Genomic DNA, 19,740 nt, shown 5'->3' with positions numbered 1-19,740 from the left:
TTTAAGATCGCTTGCTCAATATGCACTCAAAAACTTTCTGATGTTCTGGTTGCAAAAAAGATTCACAATCGAAAACGTTCGTTTGACAAACTAACACAGCAAGGTTACGTGCCACCCAGTCGGATTTTAAGTACGAGCCTTTTCCGCAGCGATGCAGCGCGCCTGTGAAGTACACGAGCCCAATGGAAACATGCCGCTAATCGAGTCCGCACGAGCGAGGTTCGGGTGCCCAGTAGACTGAAGAGCCGAGCTTCAGTCGTTTGTAAATTGTTTTGGGAAGACTCGTGTTTCTTTTAAGGTCGTTACCGACTCCGTGACTCCGCGAACTTCTTGCAACCATTCACTTCACGATTGTTGACTTTCCCGCTAATGTAGTGATATGACGCATCGCTACACTTTACGCGGTGCGCACTTTTCAAGGTCTGAAGAACAACGACATTCGTGTTTGCTTTCTAGGCATGAATCACGAACACCGCGCGCGGAGCCTCCTTAACGGAGCTGTGGCAGTCGCGAGCGGGAGTGGAATGAAGAGGGTCAGGGAGATTGGTGGGTGGGGATAACCCTGCTGGAGAAAATATTAGAACGTCACGTGGTTGAAGATCAAAGGAGATCCGCTTTGTAGCGCTCGGAGAGAGCGAGCAGGCTGGCCGACACACGGGCAAACACTCAGGCACGCACTCAGGCGAGCGAGCTATGCAAGTGTCAAGGCTGCAGCAGTGAAGGCGCGTTCGTCAAGCACGGGGGTTTGTGCACCAGAAATTAGCGCGTGCTCTCTCGTTTGTTTCTCCAGCTTTGACTTCCGAATCATCACTCTCGAAACCTTGGAAATTATGTTCCGATCAGCGCTGATCCAGCCGGCAAGATGATGATGATTTCACCAAGGAGAGCTTTAGGTCGCGTGGCCGACTCGGTGGCCGTGGTGTTTCTCCTGGTCAGCACGCGCCTGGGCAGCGTCGTGGCCAAGGACACTGCCTTTGTGGAAGTTGTGCTTTTCGAGTCCAGTCCGAGCGGAGATTACACGACGTACACGACGGGCTTACAGGGACGCTTCTCCACGGCAGGCGCCACCATCAGCGCGGAAGGCGAAATCGTGCAAGTACGTCAGGCTCTTCCACCTTCCGACGAACGGATGTGCCCGTCTTGCGGCGGACGGTCCCGTGCACAGTGCGCTTCGGTTGTCCAACTTTCCGGGGGGCGGAGGGGCTCGCGCCACGGGAGGATGGCACGAAGCGCTCGCTCGCATAGCTCGCGCTAACTCCGCGCTCGCAAGATGGCTTCTGGTCTTGCAAACCTCAATTCTAGTCCAACCCGAGAGCTCGCTGCAAACGTTAGCGACTTTGGTAGAAAAGTTAAGTCGTTACAAACATGTTGGCGAATGTTGGGCTGCGCAACAACTTTGTTCAAAACTTTGTAGCGGAAAACGTTTCGTGGTTGGCTAACTAGCTTAGCTAACCAACTTAACTCGAACATGAGACTTAAGATTGTCGCGCATGATCGATTTTTAAAAAAAAAAGTATTTTCATAAACATGTTTGATGTGAGAATTTCACTGGGCCTGTTGCGAGGCTGCTCTTCATTTAGCACGTGCATGGCATTGGGAATAAACACTACGTACTTGTGTTTTTGTGAAGTTTAGTTTTACGGAGCAGTGCGTTTGTGTTGAGTTGCAGGACCACACGTACAATAACGCTTTGGGGGTCTTATGGTTTGCGTTCGCATTTCCCGCTATGCGTGGTCCATCGGTCTGGGGGGGCGCGCGCTCTCAAATCGCCTCTCCGCGTCGAATTCGGAGGACCTCGCGAGCTGGGCGTGCTTAATGTTTAATCACGTTTGCACGGGAAAGTTTTGAATGCTATACCGGGGGTTTAGGGAGGTCTTGGAGGGCCTACCAGTTCTGCCCCCTCCTACGACCACGGCGCGCGGCGAGGGCGAGCCGGGGTGGTAGAACGTTCCCTGTGGCATTGTTTTCTTCCTTTCGGGATCTTGCCGCCAGCTAAGTGCCGTTTATTGGCAGCGGTGCGCTGTACGAAGTCAGTCAGCTGCGCGATTTTGAAAACGCATATGCACTGAGCGTTCAAGAAGTGCGCGTGAGCTCGGAAGAATGCCATGGTTTTTATTTATTTATTTATTTTGCGCCACTGATCAAAGCAAAACGTGGGATGCACGCCTCTTCCGCGGCGCGCGCCTCAGCCCGTGCGCACAAGGCGGTTATTTCCAGCGCTGTCTGTTCCGGCCGATCACTAAATGCATCGAAATGCAGCCAGAATGCGCGCGTTTAGGGCGACGTCTTGTCTCGCTGGACCCTCGTAGCAGCGGTCAGAGCTCCCGCTTCTCCGCCTTGACTTCGTGTGGCTGCTAAATGGAACATGTATGGGGGTGTGTGATGGAGAGCGAGCGACCGTGCCCGTGTGGGTGAACCCAGTCTGATTTCGTCCCCGGAACTTTCACCCGTGTTGGAGTTACACGCCTGTATTGTTGATCACCGTTTGTGCCCGCGGGCTGTGTAGGTGGCAGGCGCTGCACGGGCCAGGAGGAGGCATTTAGTGGGCGGGAATATTTAGGCTGGCCGTGTATGTATTTAGCACGGACTCTTTGGCACCGGGCTTGAACCACAAGGAGATGTTAGACCGCAGCTTTACATTGCAAAGCCACAGGCGTTTAAGTTTGCTTTAGATGCAGCTGAACATAGCTTTGGCCCCAGGGGCCAGACTGGGCTGGTGTCGACTGGAATGGTCTCCAGCGCGGCCCCGCACCCCAGCCCTCTAAGTAGACACTGTACGCCTGCCATACTCCTCTCTTTTAGATCAGAAATACTGAAGCTTTTAGCGACCGCTTTCTTTTTCTTTTTTTAACCGAGCAACGCAGAACCTAAGACAGTGATTTTACCTGAGACAAGGGGAACATCGTCCCGAGACAGGGTCTCCCTGCCCCGCACGGTTCTGTGTCGTGTCTGTAACAGACCTGGTCGCGAGGATCCAGTAATAGGACTACTGAAGCGCGCGCCTTTACGTGTGTGTGTGTGTGTGTGTGTGTGTGAGGAACCACAGCTGTAATTCATGTTTAATGAAGCTGAATGTTGTTGGCCAGCCAAACTGCAGTGCTAAGCCGGCCCTCATCCCTCGTGCCTCGTTTTAATGGTGTGATGTGATATGCAGGCGTCGCCAGTATGCCGTTTCCGGAGCAACAGCGTGCGATTTCACTACAGGAAACCTTGATCCACGTGTACCTATTTATTCTGTTCATTAATGCTTAACGGATGTCACCTGTCTTCATTTCATTCACCTGTTTCATGAGCGTTATTTATATGTCTGGGTTTTATTTTTATGGTACTATGTTAGGCGACTTGTGAAACCCCGGCTCGAGATACTTAGATGTGCGTGTGGAGGGAGTTTTAGTTTGTTGTGTAACTGTTTCTTTTAACGCTTATACTTTGTCTTTCTCTCCCCTTCTCTCTCTCTCTGTCTGGGTTTCCCTCTTCCCCCGCTGGGCGGATGAGACGGACCTCAGCTGTGAATGCCACCAAAATGGTAGAACGCGCGATGTTAACTGCGCGCGAGTGCGTGACGATCACGAGCCTGTTTAGGTGCCCCATGTCCTAGCGCGCGTCTGAAGCTGCTGGCCTACTCGCCGCCTCCGCTGTTTCAGTGGCTCTCGGCTTGCCTGCATCGTTCGCCGTCCGCTGCAAACGCGCGCGGCGCGCCGACGATGACACACGAGGGAGGAGTTCGGTTACCGTGAGGTGTGGATGACGCGCTCTGCAGCTGGTTATTTAAGAACGGAGAGAGACGAGACGCGGACACAGTTGCTGCGCTTTCACAGGAAGGGAGGATGGATAGCCGAGTCTCCCTCAGCATGTTTCGGCCGTTTTGACTCTTCGTGGTAGTTTGCTGAGCTGGTTTGGTCGGGTCCGTGTTTGAGACGGAGGTGCTGCTCCTTCCGTAGCTGAAATACGGCCTTCAGAAAAAAGCACAATCTTTCAAAGGTCTTGAATGGAGGCTCTAAGCTACTGGGGGGAGGCTTTGCAAAATAAGTGTCTGACACACCTCCTTACTCACTCTCTCTCTCTCTCTCTCTCTCTCTCTCTCTCTCTCTCTCTCTCTCTCTCTCTCTAACACGGCCCTTTACTGTCTCTGTGGTACGTAAATATACAGTCATGTTCAGTTAACAGGTAAGTGAAGGAACCGGCTTAATGAAATTTGAAAGTCAAAACTGACTTCACAAATTCTTGAAGCCCTATGAAATGTTGGTACGTATGTGCATCAGGTGAAAACAACATTTTTGGAAGTGTTTTAATGAAGTGCAAAGTGAAGGTTTGAGCTTGGCTTATATGTTTTAAAACAGGTGATTATGATGACTGGCCTTAAAACTGACTGGATCTTTCAAGTGCAACATTAGCTGTTCTTTGGTTTTGTTTGAGGTTGTGTGTTCTCATCCTCTCATGTTCACACTCTTTCTATAGCAGTCATCCTTTGGTCTCCAGACAGATTTGAGGGGTGTGTGTGTGTTTTGAAGTTCCTTGTGTAAACAAGTGCTATTTCATTAAATACCCTGGGCTCATGACACATCGCCATGAAAGCGTTACCATGGTGTCGTTGCTGTGCTGATGCAGTTGGAGTGTTCTGGAGGCGGCCGGCGCCTTGTTTGTGCTGACTCATTTGACCTGTGCCCAGGTGACCTGCCCAAAATATGCCTTGTGTGTCCTGATCAACACGCTCGCCGGTCTCCTGGTAGCTAGCGAGACTCTTTAGTGTATGCCCTGTGCCGGAAATACGAGTGTGAGCAGGAACACACTCTCAGGAGAAAAACGTCGGTTACGGTCAGCCCGTCCACGTTCACAAAGCGCTCACGAAAATTCATGTTTCCAGTGTGGGATTTGTTCTTTTCCACTGAGCTTTCTGGCCATGTTGTTTGCGACACATTCATTGTGTGCCCAAGCCTCTGTGACTCCGGGCTGGTCCCAGATACCCAGTGGAGGAACTGGTGAGTGTTGCTGAAGGCCGTCAGACTGGGCTGGGGGGCTGGAAGTATCTAACTCCTGTGATGGAGAGAAATCATTTCCTGTTTGGAAGGTTTGACAGGATCCTCTGAGTGGCGAGAGATGCAGGGGAAACGGTTCCTCTTGGGCTTGCCGTTGACACCCTGGCTGAATCTATGTGGAAGGTAATTTTCGATTCCCCCCACCAAACTTTTGCTACAACCTTGAGAAAATCGGCTCCCGCCAAGGTTCTCCCCCATCGCGTGTGGTCGCGACAGTGCCGAGCCGTACGCTCAGGACCTCGGCGCTCGCTAAAGTTACGGCGCGCTAAATTAAGACCGTAATGAGCATTTAGTTTAGCTCAAAGCTTCGGCACACCATGGCTGCAGACTGTGAAGGCCGTCTGTGGGAGGCCCCGCCCACTCCCCCACCCAGTGCACCAATTCAGCGTCTTGCCTGCAAGGCTGATTGCACTTTCTCCCAAGCCCTGGCTTCATGGTGGGGTGTTACGGATGTGTGCCCGCTGTCTGCTCTGAAGGGACAGTGTGGCTCATTGACGGTCAGGTACCAGCTGGTCATTTCAAGGGATTTTTTTCGCCTCCTCACGTGTCCAGATTAAACTACATTTGTCTCTTGTATTTGATCTTTGACCTTTTAAATGGCCATCAGGGTGGACACGGCCCTGTAACGGCAGGAAAGTGCTCTGATGGATATGTGACACTCTTAACGTTATGGGTCTTACTCCAGCCTCATTGAATTCAAATTGCCATGAACTAAGAAGTAACGGTGCTATAAATAAAATCTCTCTCTCTCTCTGTGTATAAACACGGTGACCCGGTGGGTTTTGCACTGCTGGGTCTGTGTTCTCTGGGAGTTGGTGTTGCATTGTTATAGATCAGGAATGTGCCGACTGGTTCACCAGAACCCCTTAGCCGAGTTTGGAGGCTCGTTTTGCTCTCCACCACCTCCCCAGTGCGTTTAGAAGTGTTGGCTGCGTGCGTCTCGGAGCCCTGGCACTCTGGGGTCAGAGGGCACTCCCGCTGCACAGATGCAGTCTTGCGTAAGCCTCCAGCGCCATCATCTCCGTAGCAGAGTGTAGGTCTAGAATCTGGGGCGAGCAGAACTGGAGGAATCGCGGCTGATGCCCCTCAGCAGCCGGAGGGTGACGAGACAAGTGTCTGGCCCTCCACCTCATTTTGTCTGATGCAAAACTGTTTGTGTATTTTCTTTTGATGTTGTGTTGATCCTCAACACAGTAATGAATGTGCCCGACATCCAAATGTGCTCAGTATATATAATGTTTGCACATGGCGGTGTTTACAGGCAGCTGTGGCGTAAACAACCCATGGTGAAGGAGCTTGTTTACTTCACTGTAGTCTGCTTCACTGGGCTCTGACAAAGCCCATTGATCTGACTCTGTTCATCACGACTAATCAATTCCATTTATCACAGCCTTCACTGCCAATATCCTGACACGTACCTGCAGAGAACCTCCAGTAGACATTGTTACACAGCCTTTCTCTTTGTGCGAACAGTCTGTGTCTTCTTTAATTGGGAGACTCCTGCTATGGTGACACAATGCGCCCTCATGATGGATGAGGTGTTTCTGTCGAGGCGTAGCCGCTCTTTGATTGGCTGATGTAATGCCCGGGGAGAGGACTCCTGTCTCCAGGGTCTCCCCCTGTGGCTCCTGTTTGCAGGTGAGGCTCCGCCCACAACTCTGCGTCTGTCTGAGATGCCACAGGGAAATTTTGAGAGGGTGTGGCTTATGTCTCATTGGTGTTGCACTACTGCAGTCAGGGATGCAGTGTGAGATATGTACTGTTTGACCCCCCACACAGACATACTCCCTCCGCACCAAGAGGATGTGGTTGGGAACTTCACGGCAAAGTATGTTTCACCAGAAGACACTGGGTGTGGGGAGTGGGGGTCAAAGGTCACAGGAAAACCAGATTCACTTTTACACCTGCGTCTTTCGGAATTGAAGCCTGCAAGTAACTCCGTGATTCTTTGTGTGGCTAACCTGATCGAGTGATTGCAAAGTATTCTGGGTGCTGGGTGATTGAGAGGTAGCGTAGCTTGAAGGCTTCGCATGACTGATGGGCTGTGCTGTAGAAGCGTCACGTCCGGTCCCATGACTGGAAATGTCTGTCAGCCAGGAGGGCTTATTCCTCCCAGGATGGAGAGAGAGAGGGAGAGAGAGAGAGAGAGGCCTGTCGCCAGTGGGCTGGGTGTGCAGTCAATGCTGATAGGATCAGCCAGCCTCGGAGGCTACTGAGCACGCTCAGATCAAAGGAGCCGGCAGCCACTTCAAAGAGCTGGCTGAGTCATGCCTGACTGATAAAACCACGCCTCAAAACGGCTGGTGATGTAATCGCACGCCTGTAACATGATCTGCTCCAGCACAAACGGAGGTGGAGGTGAGGAGGCTTGAGAACAGATCTGCGATCTGTCTGCCGTAGGATCTCCGTGCGTCTGCCTCCGTGGGGAACACGCATCTAGATTACAGGGAGCTATCGGTCAAAACCTTGCCACGGTGAAAGCGACTGGCTTTAGAGTTTGTTCAGTCTCGTGCGAAACACACTCGTGTGTAGTCCTGGCCTTCGAGGGGAGGTTCTGGCCTCTGTTGGTAGAGGCTGTAGAAACTGCTGAAAGTGTTTGTCTGACATGTTTAGTCCAGTGGGCGTTTCTGTGGGGCGAACCAGGTGACTCTGTAAAGTTTATACGGGGCCTGTGTGTGTGAGATTGTGTTCACGCTTGAAAGAGCAAGCTGCACAGGCAGTTGCTTTCACCACAGAGGCGAGATTTTCTTACTGATCATTCATTGCCAGTTCCACTCCCACAGACACAGACACACAGAGGAGTGTGCGCCCACTGTAATAATGTGTTTTTAACCTTGGCAGAGATCACAGGTTAGCATTCTGCAGTATGACAGTCGCGTGTGAGGCAGACGTGCGGTAGCTCCGCACTAACGCTGCAGCCCGGGCGACTTCACCTAGCTCACGGAACTTTTTAACGAAAGAGAAACACCATGCGAGGTCTTATTTAGCTCTGATTGTAATCGAGGTCCTTTGTTCTTTGTGGTTCCAGCACAGGTGCCTTGCAGTACTGCATTCCACTGTGGACGTACTTGGCTAAGAATGTTTTTGTTACAACTGTCTGTAGCCTAAATATGTTGCATATTTTATCTGAGCATTCTTTATAATGAACTTGAGTCCTCTTAATTAAAACATGAGAATGTGGTAACGTGTGACTGTTCTTTCCAGTGTGGTTACAGTCTCTGTGGGGAGTTCTGTGTCTCCAAGATGTCCAACGCTTCGTCAGACTGGCTAGATGGTGAGGTGGGGGGTGGGGCCTCTGTCGTTGCCAGAGGGATGAGACTGAGGGGGCGGAGTCTCTGGTCCCCCGACTCGGTCTTGTACTTATTTGTTACTCGTTGAAGGTCGGAGGCTTTTCAGGTGTTATTTACAAGGCGCAGGGATGTGCCATGATGAAAATAACTGATGTTTCTCTCCTGTTCTGTGACTCGTGGGTGGTCCGCCTTTGTTTCCCAGTCTGTTCATGTTGGTTGTGTGGCCATGTAGCTGTGGAGACTCGGGGTGGATGTGTGGATGGGTGGATGTGTGTTATGCAAGCCTTTGTTTCTGTCCACAGGAACCTACCTGCAGCCTAGTTGTGGTCCTGTGGTGATGCGCAGGCTGTGAGGACCCTGCCCCAAGCCTGCTGTGTCACTGTGAGGAGTGTCTGCACAGACCTGTGCTGTAACTGCAGCGCTCCCCAGGTCTGCATGCACGGGCGTGGTGGAGGTCACTTCTACCAACGCGACTAACGCACGTTTCCCGCTTCCTCCGTCGGGGGTAGGCGTGACCCCTCCTGGGTTCCGTGGGTTCTGCGTCTGCGTCTCACTCTGAGCTGGGTTCTCCACACCCCCGCGCTGCGTCATTCTGATGTGTGTGTGATGCTCATGCTCGTGTTCCTGTCCGGCCAGGGCCGGCAAGCTCCGGTGGTCCGCTCTGTCTTGATGATGGAACAGAGGAGATTAAAACCTCTTCTCCTGGTTTCCTCTTTGTGTGCATGTGAGGGAGAGTGTGTGTGTCAGTGAGAGTGTGTGTGACTGTGAGAGACTCTCACTCACTCGCACTCGCTCAGAGAGAGAGTGTGTGTGAGTGTGCGAGTGAGGGGGTGTGAGACAGTGAGAGTGTGTGAGAGTGAGTGTGTGTGAGTGAGTGACTGTCTCACTCGCACACTCACACTGAGTGTGTGTGAGAGTCAGAGAGTGTGAGAGGGAGTAGGTGTGACTGTGTGTGAGTGAGAGGGTGTGTGTGAGTGAGTAAGAGTCAGTGTGTGGGTGTGACTGTGTGAATCTCACTCACTCGCGCACACACACTCTCTGAGTGTGAGTGAGGGAGTGTGCGAGAGAGTCAGAGTGTGTGTGTGACTGAGGGTGTGAGGGTGAGAGTGACTGTGTGTGAGTGAGTGTGTGATTCTCACTCGCACACACACTCTGTGTGTGTGAGTGAGTGAGTCAGAGAGTGTGTGAGAGTGACTGAGGGAGTGGGTGTGTGTGTGTGAGTGAGGGAGTGTGTGTGAATCTCTCACTCACTCGCGCACACACACACACTCTCTGAGAGTCAGAGAGTGAGAGTGAGAATGTGAGCGAGCGAGTGAGAATGTGAGCGAGCGAGTGAGAATGTGAGCGAGCGAGTGAGAATGTGAGCGAGCGAGTGAGTATGAGGGTGTGAGAGTCAGAGTGTGTGAGTGAGTATGAGGGTGTGAGTGTGTGTGACTCTCACTCACTCGCACACTCACACACACTGTGTGTGAGTGAGTCAGAGAGTGTGTGTGTGTGAGTCAGAGAGTGTGTGTGTGTGTGTGTCAGAGAGTGTGTGTGTGTGTGTGTGTGTGTGTGTGTGACTCTCACTCGCACACACTCTCTGAGTGTGTGAGAGTCAGAGAGTGTGTGAGAGTGACTAAGAGTGACTGAGGGAGTGTGTGCATGTGTGTGCGCGAGTGTGTGTGTGTGAGGGAGTGGGAGTGTGTGACTGAGGGTGTGACTGTGAGGGACTGTGTGTGTGAATCTCTCACCCGCACACTCACACACTCTGTCAGTGTGTGTGTGTCAGTGTGTGTGTGTGTGTCAGTGTGTGTGTGTGTCAGTGACTCTCACTCGCACACTCACACACACTCACACCCACTCTCACTCACACACACACACACACACTCTCTGACTCTCACTCTCACACACTCAGTCACTCAGTCACCCACACTCTGAGAGTGTGTGTGGGTGAGAGTCAGAGAGTGTGTGAGTGAGAGTCAGAGAGTGTGTGTGTGTGTGTGTGTGAGGTGTATCATGCCCCCCCCCACACTCTCTTCTCCTCTTTTGCTTTTCTTTTTCTTTATTTAGCTGTTTCTTGGACTCTTTATAAAAGGGTTCATTAAGTTTCTGATTTCAGCAGGATCAAAGATTTGTTTACGCTCTGGTCCAAACGTGGACCACACACACTGTGTTGATGTTTGCCGGAGTTCTTAGACCCTTACTTCAACAGGGACGGTGGTGCTGTAGTCCTCCTCCGAGGCCTGGTACCTGGTCTGTATTGTGGTTGCTAGCTTGGTTGGCTAAATCTTTTGGCTTTGTGTGTGTTTTTATTAGTGTGTGTTGGTCAGTGGACACTGGCGCTTCTGTCTCCTGATGATTGGCATGTCCTCGGCCTCCAGCGATTTGGAAACAGCTGCGTTGCATGTTTCCTTTCAAACGTTTGTGTAACATTTCCGTTGGCCCCGGGCAAGACCTCTTACTTCTGTGGTGGCTGTCACTGAGTGTTAGTGTGCTTTTAAAAAACCTGAGTTGTTAATGGTTTGTCGTGTGTGTGTTGGGAGTGAAGTCCGACTCTGAACTGAACAGCGGTGCATCTGTAATTCGGGTCATCTGGAGATATTTCTGTATCGTGACCCCCCGGCTTCTCACCTTTGATGTCTCGGGGCCCATAGCGTAGAAGAATCCTCTGATGTGTTGACCTCGGGGCTATGCTGGGCTGTGAAGACATGTCCCATGAAGGTTAAAGGTTGTGACATGAAGTCAGCAGTGCTAATGCGTGAGAGGGGACTTTAGCCTCAAGCGCTGTGGTTTAGGTGGTCTGACGGGCTGAATGGGGGCCATCTGGTGAGGGCCAGCAGAAGCTGTTAACTCTAAAAGTGACGGAGTTCTTGACCAACGTCCATTGGTAGGCCAGTTCCCCAGACCAGTCACAGACTTTTAGGTGAAGCTTGGCTGTTTGTCCTGTGCCCTCCCAGCTGGTAGGATGTTCTTAGTGTGCAATACTGTAAGCACATACAATTATGAACCACACCTGTCCTCTGCTCTCTAAGCCTGTGGCCCAGTTATAAAGCCCTCCCCCTCCACTGTGACCCATCCATAGAGAGTTGGGCTAGCTCCGCCCACAGGACCCTGAGCATGTGTTTGGGAACAATAGGGCTTTTCAGTTGTTCTCATTCTTCTGTACATCTAGACAAGAGCACGTTTTGTTGATCCTTATCCCAATATTGATTTTTGCAGTAACGATATTGCAGAAGATTGCAGTATGCAAATCAGTCCCTTAATAGAAAAACAAAACTTATCGTCTGCTGTTGACCTCGTAAATGATCTCAGATGTTGGATGCTGTGATGGGAAAACAAAAAGCCTTCATGTGATCTAAGAAATCAGAATAATCTCCCTCAGACTGAGGCGGGCCAACTGTTCAGCCTCTGAGGCATATCGGGGTTAAATTCTAATGAATCCTGTTGTATGTAGCAATAAAAATCTAATGGTATTTTCTAATTGTATTGTGTTGCAGTCCAAGTGAAAGAGGGTCTCAGTTTAGATCAGAGAGCAGTAATCTCCCTTCTCAAGCCTTTTTTTTTTCTTTTCGCCCTCTCTCTCTCTCCTTTCTCGCTGCCCTTTTCTTCTTTCCTTCTATCTGCTCTCTCTCCCTCCCTCTCTCTCCCCCCCCCCCTCTCTCTCGTTGTGTACATCCCCTCGTTTGCTTGCTCGTTATCGTGCCCCACACACACACACACACACACACACACACACTCCCAGGAGAGGAGAGTTCCGATGCTATCAGCAGCTGCAGAAAAAAGCCACATCAAAGGGGCCGACTAGGGCTCCTACTGCCCAGCTCGAAGGCTCACAGGATGGGTAGATAGGCTGGTATGTGCCCCTCTGAGCCTGCCAGAGATGGGGCTCAGATAAGGGGTGGGGGGTAGACAGCTGAAATGACACTCTGATGTCGACCTTGGACACAAGCAACACACCCCTGCTGACGATTTGTTCACTGCCACCAGACAAAACAGTGGAATTTTCAAAACAAAAGCTCGGTGAGTAAGATTGGCTTTCACACCCGTTTCTCTGCAAGACTGGAGGAGGGTGAGTTAGTGAAGAGAACACGGCCAAAGCTCAAAGAGTCTCGGCCGAGTACCGCAGTGACCGCTGAAACACACAAAGGGTTCCTCTGTGGGGGCGGTGATGGAGCTTTCTGCCATGTCAAGGTGAGTGGGTGCGGGCGCGGCCCGGCCCAGCCCAGCCTGGCCGTGCCGACCTCCACAATAGCTACAATAGCTGCTCTGTTGCCCCCTCGGTCTGTGCGGGCACTGTGGTTTGGATGGCTGGCGGGGCTTGCGGATGGCTAGGGTCAGCCGTGCGCTTTGGGTAGCTTCCGGAAGGCCGTTTTTGAAGCGTGTATGAGGTGTGTGTAAATGCTGGCTTACTGATGTGGTTGTTTATGTATATATGTGGGCCTGTTATGATTCATGGTGTTTTTAGTAGCACCAACTGGCTGGTTGGTTTTGGTCTCGAACAGTTTTGTTTCTGCCCACGTGTTTTGTGGAATGATGGCAAGTGGGAACGCCGCAGACCTGTGGAAGCTGAGTGTGGGCGGACATGGCAGGAAGTTGGTTTGGTTGCCGTGTGTGTGTGTGTGTGTGTACACAAACTTTTCTACCATCATCACGGCAGTGTGCTGCTGCGAGGCTAACGTGGAGCAGGACACGTCAGGACACGACGGCCGATATCAAACTTCTATGTTTGACACAAGCACACCCATGAGGCTCTTGACCGACAGACGGTGCTGAAGCTGAGATGTTTGTGCTCCTGTAGGTTCAGGAGGCCTTCACCTGGATGTCTTTATACCCCCTCCCCCCACATCACACCAGACCATCTCCGGTCCACCTCATCGAGCTGATCAGGTTCACCATCCAGCCCTTTATGGTCTTTGCTGGGTCTGTTGGAAACCACAGTCCTATGAACTGGGCCTCAGTCACAACCAGTGCTCTGACATCTCTGTTAGGAGCTGGTTCTTACAGGCCCTCTGGGGGGGTTCCAGTAACTCCTGCTCCTCATGTCTAGCTATGGTTCCTGCAGCTCCTGGTACTGCAGCATGCTGGTGTTTTTCTCCTCATGTAACGTTATTGGTCGAGCTCGTAAAGGCCTCTTGAGCTGAATGGGGCAAGTTGGAACAGGAAACTGCAGAAAAGTGTGCAGAGCATTATGGGAGCCCCAACAGATTCCTTCTGTAATGGCAGACCATTGGCCCACTACAAGCAAGCCTACTTTGTGTGTGTGTGTGTGTGAGGGGGGGGGGGTTTTGACGTTTAACTCTTTCAGCAGTTGGCAGCGTTTGCTGTCTTGCAGGGCCTTTGTGTGCCCGTCTGGTTGTTCCCCCTCCAGTGCTCGGACGCTGAACAATGCCGTGTTTGTGTGGCTGGTTCACATGTCGGGGGGGGGTCAGCGTGCCCTGATTTAGTCGAATGCTTCCTTCCACATCTGCAGGGGGGGCTCGGCTACCTGTACACTCCAGAAGGGGTATAGGGGGTGGGGTTTCGATCAGCAGTGCCCCCCGCCATTGGTGAAATTTGTTTTTTCTATACATTTTTCATAAACCTGTTGATTTTGTTCAGTTACAACATTGTGTGTGTGTGTGTGTGTGTGTGTGTGTGTGTTTGGGTAGCTTTTTCAATAAGACAGTTGATTATGGTGTATTGCTTATTTAGCTTGTGCGAGCGCGTTTGTGTTGTACGTTTCTGTTCAAGGGGAAAATGCTGACCACGGCCCCTATCTCTCACGCTGGTCGGTGCATGCATCCAGTTGGAGATCACCACATCCGGTTGGAGCTCGGTGTTCTCGGTGTTCGCACACACAGGAGCAGGCAGGTCAAACTTGTGAAACATGGTCACATATTTGTGATGATCTGTTAGCTTTTCTCTACAAAAGTTTTTGCTTCTTTGGTTTCCCCCTCTTTGTAGTGTGTGTGTGTGTGTGTGTGTGTGTGTGTGTGTGTGTGTAAGTAACAGAGAAGTCTAATACCATCTTGCCTGAGCTGCACTGACTACGGCTGGTCTTAAAAAAATATCAGATTTTTGAGTATTTCTTATGTATTTATTTGTAACTACATAGAGAATGTGCAAGGATTCTCTCTCTCTCTCTCTCTGAGATAGGCCTGCCATTGAGCTGCTTGATGTGGACATAGTTTGTGAGGGGACTACCCATCTCCTAGGTAACCCCCCCCCATCTGTGCCGTTCTTGCTCTCTTTCACACACACACACTCTCCCCCCCCCCCCCTTCATTTTAGCTTGTTACCCGTCGCTTTTCCCCATAAAGCCCCCCCCCTTATTGAATTTTCCTTGTTTGATCACGGTGGGGTGGTGGGAGGAGCCTGTGGGGTTTTATGGTCTGTTCCCTCCAGCTTGCCCTGGTCCAGCCGGCCTGGGTGTTCCGTAGGCCTTTGGTTTGTCCGGGAGGTGCATGGAGGTGGTGGCCACTCCTGGTGCACTCCCCGTGATTTCAGCTCCTCCGAGCCGCTTGGCTGTGGCCTTGTGCCAGGACATTTATGCTGGTCAGATGTTGGGCCAGTAATGGCTGCTACAGAAGACTGTCAGCCTGACGTGTTTATAGAGTTGCATCACTAAGTGTGATTTCAGATTGATTTCTAGTTCAATGTGCCAACGCCCTGTAGACGCAGGCCTTCGTCGTTATCTTGGTGTTGGCTTCTCCAGTAGAGCTGCTGCCACCCCCAGCCCCAGATGGTTGCCATGAGCAACAGTCTCTCATTACCTTTAGTTTTGACTCTTTGTCCTCCTGTAGGGATGGCACGATGTATTGTTTTGATTGATACCGTGATTTTGGCCTTTGCATTGGAGATGGCTGCAGTGTTCGCTACCAAATGACCATTTTAAACTTGTGTGGTGTTTTTTGCTCCCCTGGTATGTCGGAGACATTTGCCAAGTGTTCTCCGGGTGACAAGACATGAATCATTTTCTGCTGAGTGAAGTGATGTGTCAAGGAACCATCAGCGAGTAGGTCCCTGTGTGTAGTGTAATCCCAGTGTAGTACTCTTGTTGTACTGTGCAGATGTAGTTTGATGTGTGCTATGGGCTGCTGGGTATTGGGACTGAAGCGTTTCCATGACGCTTTGGCTCTGCCCCTTGGCTCCTAGAGTGCGTGCCGAACTGTGAGGTGGGTTGGTTTGCCAGCACAAAGGCTCTGGTTCACCCTGTGGTCCAGAACTTCCAGTGCTGTGTGGAGCACATATGGGCTTTATTTGGGCCACATTCATTAAAGTTAAACTGGACCTGCTGGTTTAGTTGTCACAAGTGTAGTTCTTGATTGAGTGAGTGAGTGAGTGTTTATTTAACTCTCACATTACATCAGAATAAGAGTATTTTGATGTAAAAATAGTTAATTGCTTTTTATAGATCTGAGAATCTTCACAAGTATACATATTTTTTTCTCCCCCCTCCACTTGGTTTAATAGCGTTTTTAATGTGGGCTTTGTCTCCAGAAGGGAAGGGTTCTGTCCTCTACGATAAAGCGTCCGAGTGCAGGACACCCACCGCAGCTTTTAAATGTCAGTTTAGGTCACTTTCTGGTTCCTCCACAGCGTGCACCGATGTAACGGCCTTTAAGGAAATCTCTGAGGCGAGTCAAACTCCCTCCTCCTCTTTCCTTTCGTCCGTTTCCTCTTCACCCCCCTTCACCCATAGCCAAATGTGGAGATATCCAGTTATCCAGTTTTTCATTGTCGTCGTGTTTTGTTTTTTGTTTTTTCTTTCCTCCTTGCCTCCCTGTTTCTATTATCAATCTTCTAAAAAGGAAAGATCTGTAAGCTTAATCTGAGAAGTGGAAAGATGGGACCAGGGGTAATAAATGGGGGGGGGGGGGGGGGGCTAGGTGTGGGGGAGGCTGGATGTGATATATCGGGGGGTGGGTTCAGAGACCCCCGCCGCCTGCACTGACCTCAAAAGAAACCTGTAACTACTCCAGATTGCTTGTGGCGGTGTATGAAAGATGTGCTCGGGGTTTGGAGCACTGGAGGGGGTCGCAGAGCTAAAGAACCCAACACACACTCCGCTGGGTTCCACCAGATAATCTGCTAGATGGGTTTTCTTGCTCCTTTGTTGGGGGGAGGGGGTTGGTTGCCTCTGGGGTGTTTAGCATGGCCGGAGACGACCCTCGTCTGGCTTATGTAGACAGGACCATACTGTAAAATTATAACTGTGGCCAGTAGGAATGTGTGTTTGAGCTTGGAGTGAGGACTAATGTTCTTTCTTCACTTATTTTAGTTTTTGCCCTCAATGATCAATGATAAGTTGGTTGTATTATATGGGAGTTCAGTATTAAGCCTTTACTGAAATGTTTCTGTGAGGATCCACAGTGCTGGTTAGGAGTGCGTGGTCGTTAAAAACATTTGGAAGATTGATTAACAGGAAATAGAAAATGTCGTGGGAAGATTACTGTCCTCTGTTCTGCTGCCCCAGGTACAGGATGCTTAAATGTCACGGAGAATGAAAATATTGCTGTTAAGACTTTATTTGCTACTTTGAAGATTACTTGTTCTAATTGGGTGTGGTTTGGCCTTTGACCTGTGTGATAACTGATCTAGGGTCAGTGCTTGACATCCTGCTGTATCCGGTGATCCGGTCCGGGTGCCTTTCGCCTGCCCTCGCTCTCCCTGTGTCGCTGCTTTCTTGTCAGGCCAGACTCCGGCAGCGGTGTCCCGTGAGGGTCTATCGTACCAACCCCCCACAGCGTCCGTCTGTCTCTGCTTTGCCCCGCGTTGGTTTCCCGCTGTGGGATGGACACGACGCTTTCTGTGTTGAAGTGCTTCCGGCTCTCCCATACCTGGCTTCCAAAGTCCTCCCTCCAGGAATATAACTGGAGATGGGGCCTGCTCCGAGCAGCTCCGTGTCTTTCCTTGTCCAGCTCTAGGAAATGGCTTGGCTTTGTTTATTCACGTTCACGTTTCCTGTCAGCCCAAGTGGCTGTGTGGTCCCTGGGGGAAGGGTTTCCTTAAGGCTTTCTTGAAAGGTGATAGTGGAGCTATTCAGAGAAGGGACCTGAGGAAGAAACGTGATCGAGAGGTCTCGGAGCCGTGCTGCTTCAGGGCAGGGCTTAACCCGGTAGCCACTTGTCCCTTGGAGGCTCTGGAATATGTGACAGAAGTTTGTGTAAACGTATGCTGTTCTTTGATGTGGAAATTGAGGAAACTGGATGTGATCTCTCTTACGTTTGGTACGTTGCTCAGATGTGGTTGTGAGAAGCTACTTGTGAATCTCCGCACAGCCTGGCGGCCTGGAAACGGAGACCGGGCTCACCAAGGCAGGTTCACAATGAAGAGCAATGTTGAGGTGTGAAAACCCAGTCATAGTACAGGGGGGATTTTTTTGCCCCAAGGGCTTAGCAAAGGGGCAACTGGAAAAGGAGGATGCTCTGTACCTGGATGTGTGGAGAGCAGGACTTGAATTGGTTGGAGATGGTGACAAACCTCCATCTCAGTCTTCAAACACTTCAATTCCCATAACCACACATTTTTAAACCCTATTTTAAACCCCTTCCAGCTGGGGTTTATCTTTGACTGGAGACTGTGTGACCCCAGAGGATGAAACCAGCGTTTAGGGCTCCCTCCTGCGATTGGCCGTGAGCTCCACCACCCATCTTCCGCATTAGGTTGGCAGTGGGGTTGTGATTGGTCTGTTCAAGAGGTGGTCTTGGCACGGTGACTGGCCGTTGAGGTCCCCCGGTGGACCCGTGGCCATATGACCTGGGTGTGTGTTCCCAGCTGGGCCGACTGTTCTGTGGTACGGAGTAAGGCGCATTGGGTGCGGGTTGTGCGCCTGAGCTTGTTTTGATTGGTGTGCCTCGCGGGACCCAAGATTCTGCTTATTCCAAAAAAAAAAAAAAAAAAATTGAATGTTGAGCCAGAAATAATCTGTTTTTGATGGGTCGAGTTTGGAGATTTATGGCTTTGGTTGCAAGCTGAGAACGTTGCTTGCGAGTTTGGCACATTTTTAGTCACTGTGCATCCTCAGTATGTTTTACTGCTTGTGTTTCTCATCCAGTCAAAATGTCATCGTGGGCATTGAGGTTTTATTGTAATCTTTTCCTCATCCCCTCGGATAAACGACCTCACCTGTCACGCTCTCCATCCTGGCGCTGACGTGTTGTTGTTTGTGCAGTTGCACGTCTGGCAGTAGGTTGCCAGGCCCAGGAGCGCAGATGGAATGGTGGCGACCTTTCTGAGATGGAGCCCACCCAAGCCCTCTTGTGTTCAGAGGGGTATGTGGAGTCAACTCCATCTTCTCCAACTCTGCTCCCCAAGGAGACGATGATGAGCGTTCTGACAAGGATGGGCTTAGAGAGAGAGAGAGTCTGTCTGTGTCTGTGTGTGTTTAATTTCATCTGAAGCAATTACATCACTCACTGACATCTTAAGAGTTTAGAATGTGGCTACTCTTTGGATGTAAGCTCTAATGCATCCCAACAGGATATGAATTCCGCTCGCTTGCTTGGTTTTCCTAGTGCTAACCACTGGCTAACGTTAGCACCACACTTTACGCTGTTTTTGCTATGAACGGGTGGTCGGCTTCCGGTTCGAATTAATTCTGCATTCCCAGCAACTCTGTTTTCCTCTCTTCTGTTTCATCCCCCTTTCCTTTCCCAGCTGTTTTCCCTTGCTGGCATTCCGCTGGTGTCCAGCATGCTGCGTGTGCCGTGGCCGTCTGCCGTTCCTGGAAGCTCTGGCATCCTCCTCGCATTCCGTGGGGGCAGGGCAGGGATGGAGGCCTGCTCTCCATTCCAGAGCTCCTGGAACCGTCCGAGATCCCGACGTGTGTAGTCGTCGCTGCCGCACACTTCAAAGCCGACGAGGAAGACGAATGGCCGGGCGTCAGACTCCGGTCCGGCTGCGTCCTGATTTAGTCACCTGCTGAACTTCAGGAAAGGGTCTGGAGAAACTCTGGCGTAAATCACGCGTGGAGCTTTGGGAGCGGGAGAGCAGGCCATGGCTTGTCGGTTTTCGTGCCCAGGCTGGGCGGCTCCTTTCCCCGCCCCTTTTTAATCATCTTTAATCACCTGCAGTTTGAGAGACCCACTGCTCAGTTCCTTAAAGGCTTTGATGTTGTTTCATTAATTATCTAATTATAATTTAGAATTGCTTTTATAAATTACATTAGATATTCCTTTTTTATGTTTATGCTGCTGTAGTTGGTCTAGAAGTGCTGTTGGCGCTGTAACGTTTTGTGTAAGTTTTGGTGAGTTATTTCAGTTCACACCTGCTTCACCCCAGGCGCTTTTCACACTAAATGCAGCGCGCCAGAATGCTCACTACATGAAGTCATGGTATGTATGCCTCATTCTTTTATTGGCATTATCTCACTCTCACCCTCTCTCTTTTGTACGGTAGTCGTATTACACCCTTTGAAGTGACTGCGTGAGCTGAACGTGACACCGATCGGG

General features: G+C 50.8%; 1 protein-coding gene across 2 annotated transcripts in view; it reads left to right on the top strand.

Annotated features, from left to right (window-relative positions):
• The first annotated feature begins 583 nt into the window (after positions 1 to 583).
• The window catches only part of znrf3 (zinc and ring finger 3), a 43,394-nt gene continuing 24,237 nt past the window's right edge, over positions 584 to 19,740 (top strand). The window contains exons 1-2 of one of the 2 annotated variants that reach the window (XM_035530268.2): positions 972 to 1,096; positions 18,947 to 19,623. In XM_035530268.2, the coding sequence (XP_035386161.1) occupies positions 19,621 to 19,623 (3 nt within the window). In that variant the 5' untranslated portion in view covers positions 972 to 1,096; positions 18,947 to 19,620. Of the gene's footprint in view, positions 1,097 to 18,946; positions 19,624 to 19,740 lie in introns of both variants that reach the window. The other variant, XM_035530267.2, reaches the window with a different exon arrangement.

The sequence above is a fragment of the Electrophorus electricus genome, chromosome 5 (genome assembly GCF_041902795.1).
Source record: "Electrophorus electricus isolate QZ-2024a chromosome 5, ASM4190279v1, whole genome shotgun sequence".
NCBI classification, from domain to species: Eukaryota; Metazoa; Chordata; class Actinopteri; order Gymnotiformes; family Gymnotidae; genus Electrophorus; species Electrophorus electricus.
Note: the sequence above shows the minus strand (reverse complement) of the source record. Positions and strands in the feature narration are given on the sequence as shown.